Source organism: Pezoporus occidentalis, unplaced genomic scaffold (assembly GCF_034315485.1).
Source record: "Pezoporus occidentalis ecotype Australia unplaced genomic scaffold, CSIRO_AGI_Poc_V1 ctg12, whole genome shotgun sequence".
NCBI lineage: Eukaryota > Metazoa > Chordata > Aves > Psittaciformes > Psittacidae > Pezoporus > Pezoporus occidentalis.
In genome coordinates this window covers 1,245,753-1,258,853 of record NW_026912994.1, presented here as the reverse complement: position 1 = coordinate 1,258,853, position 13,101 = coordinate 1,245,753, and the positions used below count along the sequence as shown (strand labels likewise).

Here is a 13,101-nt window from a genome sequence, read left to right as displayed (position 1 = left end):
TTTAATTCTAGCTGGGCCTTAGCTTTCCTAACCTAGTCCCTAGCTTCCTGGACAACATCCCTGTACTCTTCCCGTGCCGCCTGTCTTTGCTTCCACTTATTATAAGCCTCTTTTTTCATTTGAATTTTCCTCAGGAGCTCCTTATCCATCCAAGCAGGTCTTCTGGCCCTCCTGCTGCACTTTTTTCTAGTTGGGATGCAACACTCCTGAGCTTGCAGCAGGTGATCCTTGAATAACAACCAACAGTCTTGGGCCCCCCTGCCCTCTGGGGCTGTATCCCATGGAACCTTCCGAAGCAGGTTCCTGAAGAGGCCAAAGTCTGCTCTTTTGAAATCCAGGGCAGTGCACGCTCTTCTCACTGCCCTGAGGATCTCAAATTCGAGCACCTCATGATCACTGCATCCAAGGCTGCTCTGGAGAGTCACATTTCCAACAAGCCCTTCCCTGTTGGTGAGCACGAGGTTAAGCATGAGTCAGGGATGGCTGGTAGGCTCAGCCTACCAGTAAAAATCTGCCCCTTTACTTTTTTGTAATGATTTTTTCTTCTTTTTCTTTTATCCAAAATCAATTTTAAATATCCTCGGCACCACTGGTTGTAGCTTGTTAGTTTTTGAGGAGAACCAGCCTGCTTTATCTAGTAGCTTCCATGTTTAAATAGTTAAATTACAATATAGAAACAATATAAAAATCACTGAGGAGGGAACAGCTATTGCTAGCAATGACAACCTGAGTTAAAGCAGTGTAGGACTGGACTTTATTCCTTGGGTAGACCATCTGTCCTCTATTTCCTTTAATTTTTTCAAGTGAACTTCATAAAAATGGTACAGTTTTGTAAAACTTGATGCTGAAAGGTAGGTTAAGTCATGCATGAGACCTCTTGGTAAAATAAATACTCTTATCGTTAAAACTCTTAACGTTAATCTCATTCTGTCACTTCACTTGCAAGGTCTCTAGAAAAGGTCTGTTTATGTTAACATTCAGGTGAATTTATGTCACCTCATTGTAATGTATAAATGGACATGTCAAAGACCTTACAGTGTCACAGAAAACATTCAGAAAATAGTCATTTTTACTAACATATCTTTCAGCTTAGAATTAAATCACTTATGTTGTTTAATCCTGTTGTTCTGATGAGCTGGAATAATAACCAAAGATATTGGTCTGAAGTCTCAGCTTCAGTATGTGCCATTCAAAATTTATTGGGATTTTGAGCACTGAAGTCTTGTGTTTAAAAAAAAAAAAAAAAACGACTTGTGTTTTTCGTCAAACTGCCCATTTTAAAGAAAATCGTAAAATATCAGAAAAATTAAAGATTCCACTTTATTATTTTCATAAATTCTTTTCAAGTCAATTCCATGCATGGAAGCAAAGAAAAATAGACATTAAACATAAAAATGAGGATAAAGCAAAATCAGTAGCTATAAAAATTAATGAAGTCTCTGTAATACCATGGCAGAGTAAACTCAAACAGGCTTTTGCCTTTTGACAGACTGCTTTGATATTGCTTTATCTAAAGAGACAGCCAAATTCAGCCCATAGTGTAATTAAAATGCAGTATTATATAATGACTTAGAAGACAGATTTAAGAGTCTTTCCCCTTCTTTTCGTTCTTCCCGCTGCCCCTCATAAAAAGGCCGGAGAAGTTAATTGAAACTTAAAGTTAGTTGAAATCTCTTATGATAAAGGAAAATACAAAGGGAATTAGCTTTCCAAAGTTATTGTCAGTATCAACTAAACTGGTACTTGGCAGAGTTTGGGGTTAGTTCATCTCTTGGATGAAGAGGTTTGGAGAGCCATGCATGCCTTGGGTGTAGGCAGCTCAAGTACATGTTAAGATGCTTTATGTATATGTCTGTGTAGAAGAAAGAGAGCTCTGCTCAATTTTATTCAATTTATTTCAATTTTATTGAAAGTAGATGGAGAAAATTCAAAGGTTTAGACCATGCATCTGTAATGCAGAGGTGGCAGTGCCCCTTGTGGGGATGAACATGGGTAGATTCCCCTGTGCTCAGGTTTGTATTATCTGCCTCTGCCTGGCTCCCAGTTGCAGTGTGAGCTTTTTTGGATTTCCTTCTCATGTGCCTTTCTCTTTAGTATGATATAAAGAGGTCTCCTTGATCGTAGGTGCTTGGGGATTAGATTCTAATTTGTTGAAGCAGCATTGTTGAAAATCAACAATGAATTTAGTTTTAAAGCACTGTTTACCATTAAGCTTAGTTTTAGTTGTCCTGCTGAATATGGATGATTTAGATAAAACTTCAAGTGCCTTTCTGAACACAGGATTAACTTTTTGCTCTAGGAGGTAAGACCCTAAGAAAGCACTGGAGTTTGATGTATTCTGGAAACCTAAGGCCAGCAGTAGAGTCTGGAGCTCCATGCATTGGTCAGGGCAAAGCTACAGCCCTGCTTTTCTTTTTTCCTTTCTTTTTTTCTCTCAGTTACTAGACCAGTTGATGGGAAGCTATGTCTAGGACCTGCTCCCTCTGCCTCCCAGCTGTGTAACCTGCCGTGCCCATCCGAATGTGTGGTATCTGTTTGGTCGGTGTGGGGCCCCTGCCTTCACGAGAACTGCCAGGACCACCACAGAGGAAGAGGTAATGGCTACTCTTAAATACTGCTTTTGCAGTGTTTGGGGATCTAAAGCAGGTAATGGAATATTTTAAGATTGCAGAAGCAGTTGTGTCAAATTTTACATAGGAGGCTAAGTGTGTTTTTTTTTTTAAGTTAATCTAACCCTAGGATGAAGCTCGTTGATGTGATGTACATTCAGGAATGGAATATGACCTTTGAAAGATTTTTGCAGTTATTTTTGGGAGGAGAAAAGGAAAAAAAAAAAGAATAAGATAAGATTTTCAGCCTGATTCAGATCCTTTTGTCCTGCACTGAACTTGTAGAAAAAGAGGATTTCCTGGGATAACAGCTGCAGACCTCCGCAGTGCCAGGCTGTCCGTCTCTTGATCCCGCTCGGAAGTCCAGCTGCATGCCTGGATTCAAGGGCAATGCTTGGGTGGTGTTTATCCCACAACCCTACCATCCTGGAGTTAAGGTGACGCAAGCGATTGTTCTCATTGGTCTGGGTTTGTTTTAAATTCCTGGAAGAAGAGTATGCAAATATAATTTAACTCCCTTGGATCCTAATTGACTAGCTTAAATGTTTGTTGCTGCAACACTTTGAAATTCATTGCAAAGCCTTTCCTAAGGGTCTGAGTTGAAAAGGTGACTGTTGGAGTTCATGTCAGGGAATGAATATTAGTGTTTGAAAAATACACTTATCTGAAAATAGCATAAGTTTTCAAAATGATTTGAGCTGGTCAGAATTTTTCAAATTAAAAATGAAATAGTAAAATAATAGTGGTTTAATATAAAGGTTTCATTTTTAAATTATTGTGAATGATTTCATTTTACTGATTTGCAAATGGTGGAAGTTTGGTCTGTTGTATTCTCTGGAATGTTTTATTTTCTGTTTTCATTTCTGTTTCACGGCCAAGAGATTTCCGTGTGGCCTCCACTAATGCTGTGTATTTGCCCCTTGTCTGAGAGTGTTGTAAGAAAGACCAGCATGTATTTTTTTGATGTCTTTCTTAGAATTCTGTCATTTACATAACAAAACATGCTGAAAGATACTGGCACATTAGTTCTGCGTTTTATATAGCAACATGACTTTCAGTTTTATTCAGAAGGAGGTAGTTTATGTAATCAATTCTTTCATTATTTCTGTAACCTTTTCCTTCCACTTTACATTTGAATCTTCCAATTTAATAAGATGTCATTTCAAAGAGGTCTGATATGCATTATGTATCAAAAATCCTTACACCTTCATAAAGCAGAATATTAATTTCTTAGTAAACTGCTCTGCTCCATCTCAAAACAAGTCTTTTCATTAGTGGTTTCCCAGGCAGAATATAGATGTCCTTTATATCTTCAATTCCTGTAACTGTTTCTCTCTTCTTATCTTAATGTTGTTATTAGATTAATATATGCATCAGTGGCAAATTCCTATATTTGGACAAGTATATTTCTATCTAATGTTGATGAAAGGGAAAAAGAAATATGAAAAATGTGGTTTGTTGGAATCCTTTACACGCTCGTAAATTTTGCATACATATACAGCCAAGTGTTGTCCTAATCAGTTCAGTTTTTAAGCGTTGTACCCTCGTTTTTCTTTATATTCCCCAGTTCCAGATGACCTAGATAATCCTCTTGTAACTAGATTATTGGTATAAATAATTTTTTTGCTTCTTGAGTTAGTTTGGTTTCTATTTTTCCAGGCTTTAGAATGAGACAAAGGCAAGTGATCGTGGATCCAGTAGACACCCTGGCAGACTGTCCGCATTTAATTGAATCTATTCCTTGTGAAGACCCAGTGTGTTACGAGTGGGTTGTTTCAGAAGGAGTATGTGTGACTGACCATGGAAAATGTGGACCTGGAAAACGCATCCTGAAAGCTGTATGCAAGAACAAGACAGGTATGCAATGGTATTGTCTTAACAGCCCCATATGTTTTGTGCCCCCTTCTAAAATGGCATTTTCCTGCACAGCAATTGTGATTATTACAATAGCTCCTTACTGAATTTTTATGAAACTTTCAGGTTTTGATGCCCCTAGCATTTCCTCTATGCTGTTTTTTAGCGTGTGGTCTGCATATTTATATCTTAGAATAACCCTTTTACAATTATGAGAAAGAATGCTCAATTGTGCTGCCAAAATTTATACAAGAATTAGATGTAAATGAAATGATAGTACTAAATAATAGTTTACTTGGCAGCAGTTTGAGACCTACAGTGTGTTCAGTTTACAAATTGTTAATGAATAAGTACCTTTTTATATGATATTTACAAAGAACTGGCAAGAGCTTATTTCTTGTGCATTGTTTGAACCTCAGCCAAAAGTTTCATTTCTTGATAAGGTCAGTGTTGTCAGATCTTTAGATTCAATTACATGGAGCACAATTTTTCAGTCCTTAGTCATGGTGAGACAGCTATCATCTCAAAAGCGGCAAAATTGTGGAACTGTAGAGCCTGATATTATGTTGGAAATGGAGAACTCTTCTTTTATATGGTTCTGAGACCGCTCACAGGAAACAATTTCAAGTTGATAACCAGAGGGGTTAATTGGCAAATGGCTAAAAAAAAGGGTGACACTTCTGAGGCATTAGAATCTGACAGAATGAAATGATGGCTGCTTTGTCTGAAGATCACAGATTCTCCTGAAGTACTTTTAAGTATATGTGGTTTTCTTGTAAGTTTGTGACAATGGAAAGAAAGAAAAAAAAATAAATCTGCAACTGTTATAAAATGACATAGCCAGAATATAAGGAAGAGCCAAGAGATGTCTCTGAATGTTGTCCGAGTGGTTCTTCTCGTGTGTAATCGTAACTGTAGGTCCATTCCTGCAGCAATGTTTGCAGATGCAGTCTTGTATTGCTAAGGAGCACCATGTACTTCACACTGTTAAAACTGTGCCAACATCCATTTTTGTGCAGCAACGTGAGACTCGGAAGGAAAGCATAAAACATGGCAGATGCTCATTGATCTCTGATCAAACTGTTCTCTGTGTCTGTGATCCTTAAGAAGCCGTACCTCTGAAGTGTCCCTTCTTCACTTAGTTGTTCAACAAGGGATTGGAAGTCTCATAGTACTCTTTTCATTTCAATTACCTTTGCATGTTTTAGTTACAAAAACAATAAAGTTGTGACATTCTTCCAACCCCACCAGCCCAAGGTAAACATTTTCACTGGATGTGTTCATCACCCAGTTTTAGCTGAGGTTTAACAAGGAACTATCTAGATCACTAGGCAGATTAGAAGCACTGGCTAGAACTACTTTTAAGCTTTCCTGAATTTTTGATCCACTAGGATAAAAAAAATTGGGGGGAAAAAAGATTTGTTTCTTCTTCTGTCAATCCAGTAACACTAGTTACTTTGTTTATAACCTTTGTTCCTTCTCTAATGTTCTCTTAGACAGATTCTAATTGCAATAAGTGGTCTATTTTGTTAGATATAAAAGCTGGAGTAAGCTGCAGAGTTGCATAAAGTGTTTTACCTGGAATAGTTGGTTACTTGGTAGTGGGAAGCCAGTAGGGAGTTGTGTGAAACTGAGAGACATATCAATTACAGGTAAATAGCATAAGGCCTATGCTAATGCTTAGCATTATACAGAAGTTAAAAATTCTGTGCAAGTAACTGGCCTGCTGAAAGCATTTAGAACAGCTGCATTATGGGCTGGTATTTTCATTTACTTAAGCATCATTTGTAGAATTCAGCTTTGTATCCTAAAATCCTGTCATTTATCCAGTCATTTTGTCTTCTGTGCCTGCCATTTTTGTTCAGTATTCCCACTGAATGCCTAAAGGGATTAAAAAACAGAACATTTTTTTGGACTCTGCTAAATGACAAAATCCAATGTATCATCATCCTAACAACAGTTTATTTGGGCCTGGAGTATGTTGATTAGGGTACTTTGGGTCTTATGTGTATCCTTGTCTGTAAGCTGTCTTCATATAATGCTAGACTTCTTGGCATGATGCTCTCCTCTTCTTGTTTCAGTGTGCTAGTTCACTGCTCTTTAAAAGTGAGAAATAGCTGATATATCAGTCCTTTTTGTGTCAGCCATGCTACAGAAGAGCTTGGCATCATGGCTTCTTGCCCTTGCCCATCTTCTCCTCTCCCTTTACCCACAGCATGGCCGAACCTGTGTCCTTTGCTAGACATGTTCTGCTGTGTAATGCAGTTGCATACTGCTTTCCATGGCTTAGAGACCTGAGGCCTTTTATCATGAGGAGATGCAGTTTTTGCTTGACAAAACTGAGCTCTAATTACATTGACTGCAGTTGAAGGGAACTGGCCAGGTTTCGTAGTCCTCGTTCCCATGGCAGACAACTTTGCTGCTGCCAGCAGAGCCTGTGGGATCCTATTGGCCTAAACTTCTCTCCAGCAAAGTATAGCTTGGAGGTTCATCTTTGTCTCTTGTATGTGTTGATAGATAGTGAGTGAGGTTAACAAGGCATTAGCCCTTCTCTGTCCCACTTTTGGTCACCCCAGTGTCTTTTTCCCATGTCACACCTCTTGCATGCTTGTGGTGCCAGCCTGGGTCATGAGAGAGGATTGGGAGGAACCTGTCTGGGAGGTGAGCAGGGAGCAGTGGCTAACATATTTCTCTAACAGAAACCTCAACTTCAGAGCCCCTTTTAGTGTTCTTTCTTTCCGTTTTAAGAAGCCATCCTTTATGGTGAGAAGATTTTGTGGTACTGACCCAAGTAACAAACTGCCACTGGCCTGAGCTGGAGCTTGAACAACTCGGGAGCAAGTCGCGCATGGGTCTTACTCTGGTTTGCAGGGTTTCTCTGAAGATTTCTCTGTCAAAGCAGTTTCTCTTTGTAAGGGCTTATATGAATTTCAGTGATGTTACATTCTTACTTCCACTTGGCCTAGAGGTACAAAAATGAAGTTTTGTTTCTTAAATAAGTTACTCTAGGGGGTCCATAATGAAAGGGCTGTCACAGAGCACATACGACATACCACACATTTTCATTGGGAGGCTGGAATCTGTGATTTGCAGTAGTTAGCATAGATGAGGAGGAATGAGAAGACCATAATCATCTCATAACTTTGTCACTGTTAGGTGTCTCTGTTCCCACCTAGTTGCATCTCTAATCTCTGTTAATAAGTTGTTAAACATGTATATTATGCTTGCTAGAAACTCGAGTTCAACTCTTCTGTAGCATCAGAAGACAGTAGTGTAATAAATCAAATGAAATTAAATAATGTACAGAAATGAAATAAAGTAATGCATAATATGGGAAAAGACCTATATTGCATGCTTCTTACAAGCAAAATTTTATCAGCAAACTGTTATTTATTTAGTTAGTGAAGGACAATGGGTACTTCTGAGGAAGCCTGAGAAGACGAAAGAATAGTACAGGAAAATGGATGATGCTAGTTACAAGTGGATCGTGTAAGTGTATCATTGGGTACCTGGATCTATAATTTAGATCAAAGAATTTATTTGCAAACTCTTTTTTATGTTCACACATAACCCAAGGATTATTTGTGTTTTTTGTCAGGCTTTGTTTTAGGTTGTTCAACAAAGAATTGCATGATCTCTTGTTTGTAATGTATTCTTTATCAGACGGTTGCACGTATTTGACATTTGAATTTATGCAGTCTTGACCAGAACAGACAAACATTACTGTGTATTGACCAGATGAAAATAACTCTCTAAAAACTCTCCAGTTTACTTGGTCTCCTTAAATGATGCTGCTCAGTAGATACAAAACCACAAACACAGTCAAACCTTTTTAATTTTAAAATGCAATTGGACAGTAGCCCAAATGTATTTGGTTTCATTTTTTTGAGAACAATGACTAAAATAATCTTTTTTGTGCTCTGCTGCTTCTTCCTTTGTGATAGATACAAGCACTTTGAGTATGGTGTGACAAAGGGAATTCAATGTTGTAGTAGTGTGCAGAAAACTGCAAGACTTGGCTCAGGGTGCAGCAGGTAAAAGTTCAGTCCAAACAGGAGCTGGTGTGCCTTCATAGGTAGTTTCCCAGTCTTTTGATTTAGATGCTAGGAAATACAACTGTCTCTAACTTATAAATCGTGTTGAGTTTTATCTGATGAAGGAATTTGGGAACCCTTTTAATTGTTATATTCCATATCTGTTTTAGGCTGTATTAATAATAGAAAAATAGACTGAAACAAGACAAATGTTGAACTAAATTACAGTATTTAAAAATGCACATTATGGTCATGTAGCTTGTGAACACAACAGTTCTTTTAATGAGTACAACCTGAGAACATACATAAGAAGGAACTACAGTAAATTCATATAATAAATTCATGCAATAACAAGTATGACTCATAAAGTGACAATTCATTTTTCTAGCCTTTTAGAACTGTTTCTGACAGTATATAAACTAAATCTCGCCTATTAGCAGTACTCTTGAACAGATGCAAAATGTTATTATTCAGAATTGTACCCGCAAGTTGTAAGTCTAGTTTGTTGTAATTTCCATGTCATCAGCTATTAATTTGCTTCTGCTCGTTCTGATTCCTACCAGAAGAACTATTAATAACAAGAATGATTTTTCTGTCATAGTGAACAGCATAGTGTTTAAATAATCAAAAATAAGAAATAGTTTATACCCAAAGGCTTCATTGTTTTAATCAGAAATTATCAAGTTGGCTATGAGGTTTAATGCAAAGGTTTTATGATTTTGCTGGGTTCAGGCTGTTTTCTAGTTAACCAGCCCAACTACAGCTCAAAAGCTGGTAAGTATTTGCCCTTCTAAACTGTCAGTGTGGGGATCAGGTTTTCTTAATTTTGTGGGGTTGTCTTCCTTTCAGGACGTGGAACAATGCTTAATAATCTCTTGGTTCCTTATTCATACATAGTTCACACAGTAGTAGGGAAATGGAGGTACCAAATTCAGAGGAGCAGAGTCCAGAGGTTCCAGAAGAGCGCTGCTTTCTATCTTTGATTCTATGATTGTATCTTCTCCTGTAGCACTCAAATGACTGTACCTGGGACCTGTCACAAGCCACCTTCTTCAGCAGCTTCTGCCTCACTTAGATGTTCCCAGGTACTTTGGAGGTTTCTGTTCACCTTTCCCTGCCATATATGAGGAAGATATCTAGCAAATCCTGGGACTCACACCTGTAAGGGGTAAACCACTCTGCTAAGACAATCTTCCTAGATGGTACCTTAGAAATGAAACATGCTGCAATCCTACTGTCTTAGCTATGATGGTGGCAAGATGTTTTCTTTTAAGTATTCTCAGTGGAATAAGTGGCTGGCTTCAATCTGCAAGAGTTACCTGAGTTGGGGGCAGCACCCATTGCCTGAGCCTGGGCTTATTGAGCCTCACTGATGCTGGACATGGGGCTGCATGAGCAGCAGCAAAGAGCAGTCAGGACCATAAATGATTGTGGAGTAAAAAATCAGTCACCCTCATTTCACCTTTATTCTAGTATTACTGCTGCTGTTCTGGCAGTACTGATGAGAGTCAATTCAGCAGAACAGTTTTGTTTTAGATTTCTGTGCGATCTCTGGTTCTAGGCAGTCGGTATCCAGAATGTAGCACTTTCCAAGAAGATGAGAGGTTTTTTGCTTATAAGTGTTAATAAGTTCACTGAAAGAGTACGTTTTGGTTGAAATACATCTACTTCTAAATTTCTATTCTGTTTGACAGTTTTATTTGTAAAATTCAGAGTGTTTCAGAGTAAAAATGTTTCAGCATTTTTAGATTAAATGATTAATATTTGCTTTATTTGGTAAATGAACTAGGCCAAGTCTTAAACAAAATTAAAAGAATATTTTTAAAAGAGGTTGTTAATATACAAGCAAATATTCCTTTTAGATTAAACCAGCATTTTGCCTTATTGTGAAATTACTTTTTTCCTCAGTCATTCCCAGTCTCTCTTTAGTCTATTTAAAACAGTTATAGAGGTTTATTTTTCTTTCCCTTGGTTCAGTGCTCAAACAGAAATCCATTATTCACATGGCTCTATTGACAGAGCAGACACTGAAATCGTGTTGGAATTCAAGCGAAGAGTAAAGGGAAGTCAGGTAATCAAATCAGTGTTATTTTAAGATCCAATATTATGTTCTTCCAGAGTTTGACAGGGAAGCTCTTCACTTACGGAAGCTGAAGACGCTTTGGGGGTAGAGTATCAATAATGGTGTGCTCTGTTACCTGTCTGTGCTTCCAATTCAACACCGGCATGTCCTGTTCTCCCTAAGAATGGTGGTCTGCAGAGGCATCTTGCCATGCATGCTTTGTTTGGCTCACAGCATCATGAGAAGCAGGAGCATCTTCAACAGCTTGCTTGAATCCTCCGGAAGGAAGAGGTTGCGAGTTGAGGTGGTGTCTAGTTTTATTCCCGGTTGAAGGCATGAAGCTAGCACCTTTCTGAGATCTTCTATTTTAACATAAATCTCAGCAAAGCTGAGTTCTTACCTGAGTAGAATTCTTGGTTTATCGTCTTTTAACGGATTAATAATATAGAATGAATTTGCAGAGTCTGTTTCATTTCTCAGAGAAAAGATTTACTGTGTTCAATTTATTGAAAGTAACTTTTAAATAAATTCTTTGTGACGTATTGGAATAAGATCTTAAATCTCCATTGATGTGTTGTATTCAGTGACACAACACTGTGTCTAATGGTATACCTAGATTTTGTTTCTCCTGTAAGAGTAGCATAAGTGTAGATTGGTATCGTTCTTTTAGAAACTAAAACTTTTGGGAAGTGTAAGAAGCAGTTTTGTTTGTAAAATTAAAAAAAGACTTGTTTTGAAGTTGAAGTGGAAATGCACCTGTCTTTAATCTGATCTTCATACCTGGAGTAACAAAAATCAGTTTTTCTTCAGTGATGTTTTTTCCCAGATCTGCCTGTAGCGGAGCATACCCATGAGGGCTTTGACTTACTGAGAGGGATGGGTGGAGAGCGTGCTTCTAGTAATACACAGTGAACGAGAGAATGATATATAGCTTAAAGTTAAATAGCTCAGTTGATAGATTAAGAACTGTTTTGTCTTGGCTTTTTAAATCATTGAGGTTCAAAAAGACAGATTTATATACCGCTTCAATCAAATCTTGTGTGCTGTCAGCATTAACAAGGGCAGTGAGAGTTTTGTCTTGGGGGTGTGATTAATACATAAATGTTATGGACTGTTCATGTAAATGCAAACTGGAAGTGAGAAAACTTTAAACCAGCGAGATTTTGAATTCCTTTGTAGGAATGGTAAAATCATCCAGTTGCTCGACACACTTGCACATGTAATCAATAAAATTAAACAGGTACCATCTCTTCTAAGCATGCAGGTTCAATTACTGTTGTGGGGCTCAGCCTTCTGTATCATATCACTCATTCCTCCTCTTAGTTCATGAGTGTATTCCACCATACCCCATTTTTGGAGCTGTTAATCCCAAACGGGTGTGTTTTCCTGCCTGTTAGAAACACAAATCCTAGAAGGCAATATGCAGAGCCTTTTAGCAGTCAGATAGGACCCATACTTCTCATCTTCTCATTTTGCAGCATGGTTGAAGGAACATATTGCAGTGTAGTAGCAAGGCTGAGGAGTATCAGGAGTGTTTCAGGAATCCTGAAGAATGGTGTGTGGTTTGTTCTATGGATTTTTATTTTTTTTTTTTGTAGTCATAAAGATTGATGTCTTCTTTGAGCAGGCTGGCTGTTTACGAGCCAGGTGGGGTGGATGTGGTTACCTCAATAAAGCCTTACAGCAGCTGGTACCATGCCAAATATTTGATGTCTCCTACTGGAAACGTTTAAAAAGACACAATGCAGATTGTGACCTGCTTTAGGACTGGGGTACTGACAATTTGAGGGCAGACACCATCATGACTTCAAGAGAATTTACTCTCTCTGTGTCCTCTGCTGCTAAGATAAGCTTTAGGTTAATTTTAGGATAAGCTGCTGAAAAATAAGAACTTTATTTGCTTTGTCACACTTTAACACTTTTACTTCATTCAAGATCATAGCAAACATATGGCCCACAAGCCAAGCAAGATAGTCACATGAAAGTCTAAATTCTTGTACAGTTACTACAATTCTTGTAGTAGCTACATTTGTGTAAATATCTATGCCTTAGAGTCAGGCATATTGTGCTAAAATACAGGTTGAAATATATAATGCTGGAAAGCTGGAAGGTTGTGGGTTTGAATCTAAAGGATACACTCAAACATATTTTGATTAATTTTCTTTATCCTTGAATGCAGGTATGTTGCATGATTTCCAGCTAAACTGTGGCTGTGCTTTTTCAAATGCTGGTGGTGTGATTTGTGTCAGTTATCCAGGAGGCAGCTATCACTGGTATCCAGTGGTGATGTTAGCTCTTGTGTAGCTGGCAGACAGAGATACCAGTGGAGTTGATTAGGGATATAGCCAGCTTTCATCCTTTCTGTGCTTGTCAATGTAAGGTATTACAACTACCTGTGAAAATATTTTTTCTGGGCCAGCTAAGCATGAGCTTGTGGTCAGTACCAAATGCCCTCAGATGAATTTCTATGCACGATTCTTTTCAGTATCTAGTGCTCCTTTTTGATACCTAATGTCTCAAAAAGATGTTTTTTCAAGACTTC

General features: G+C 38.1%; 1 protein-coding gene across 4 annotated transcripts in view; it reads left to right on the top strand.

Moving 5' to 3' along the window:
* The window catches only part of THSD7B (thrombospondin type 1 domain containing 7B), a 288,594-nt gene that overhangs the window by 89,200 nt on the left and 186,293 nt on the right, over window positions 1-13,101 (top strand). For all 4 annotated transcript variants that reach the window (XM_062605536.1, XM_062605506.1, XM_062605527.1 and 1 more), the window contains 2 exons: window positions 2,439-2,594; window positions 4,269-4,466. In XM_062605536.1, the coding sequence (XP_062461520.1) occupies window positions 2,439-2,594; window positions 4,269-4,466 (354 nt within the window). The remainder of the gene's footprint in view (window positions 1-2,438; window positions 2,595-4,268; window positions 4,467-13,101) is intronic.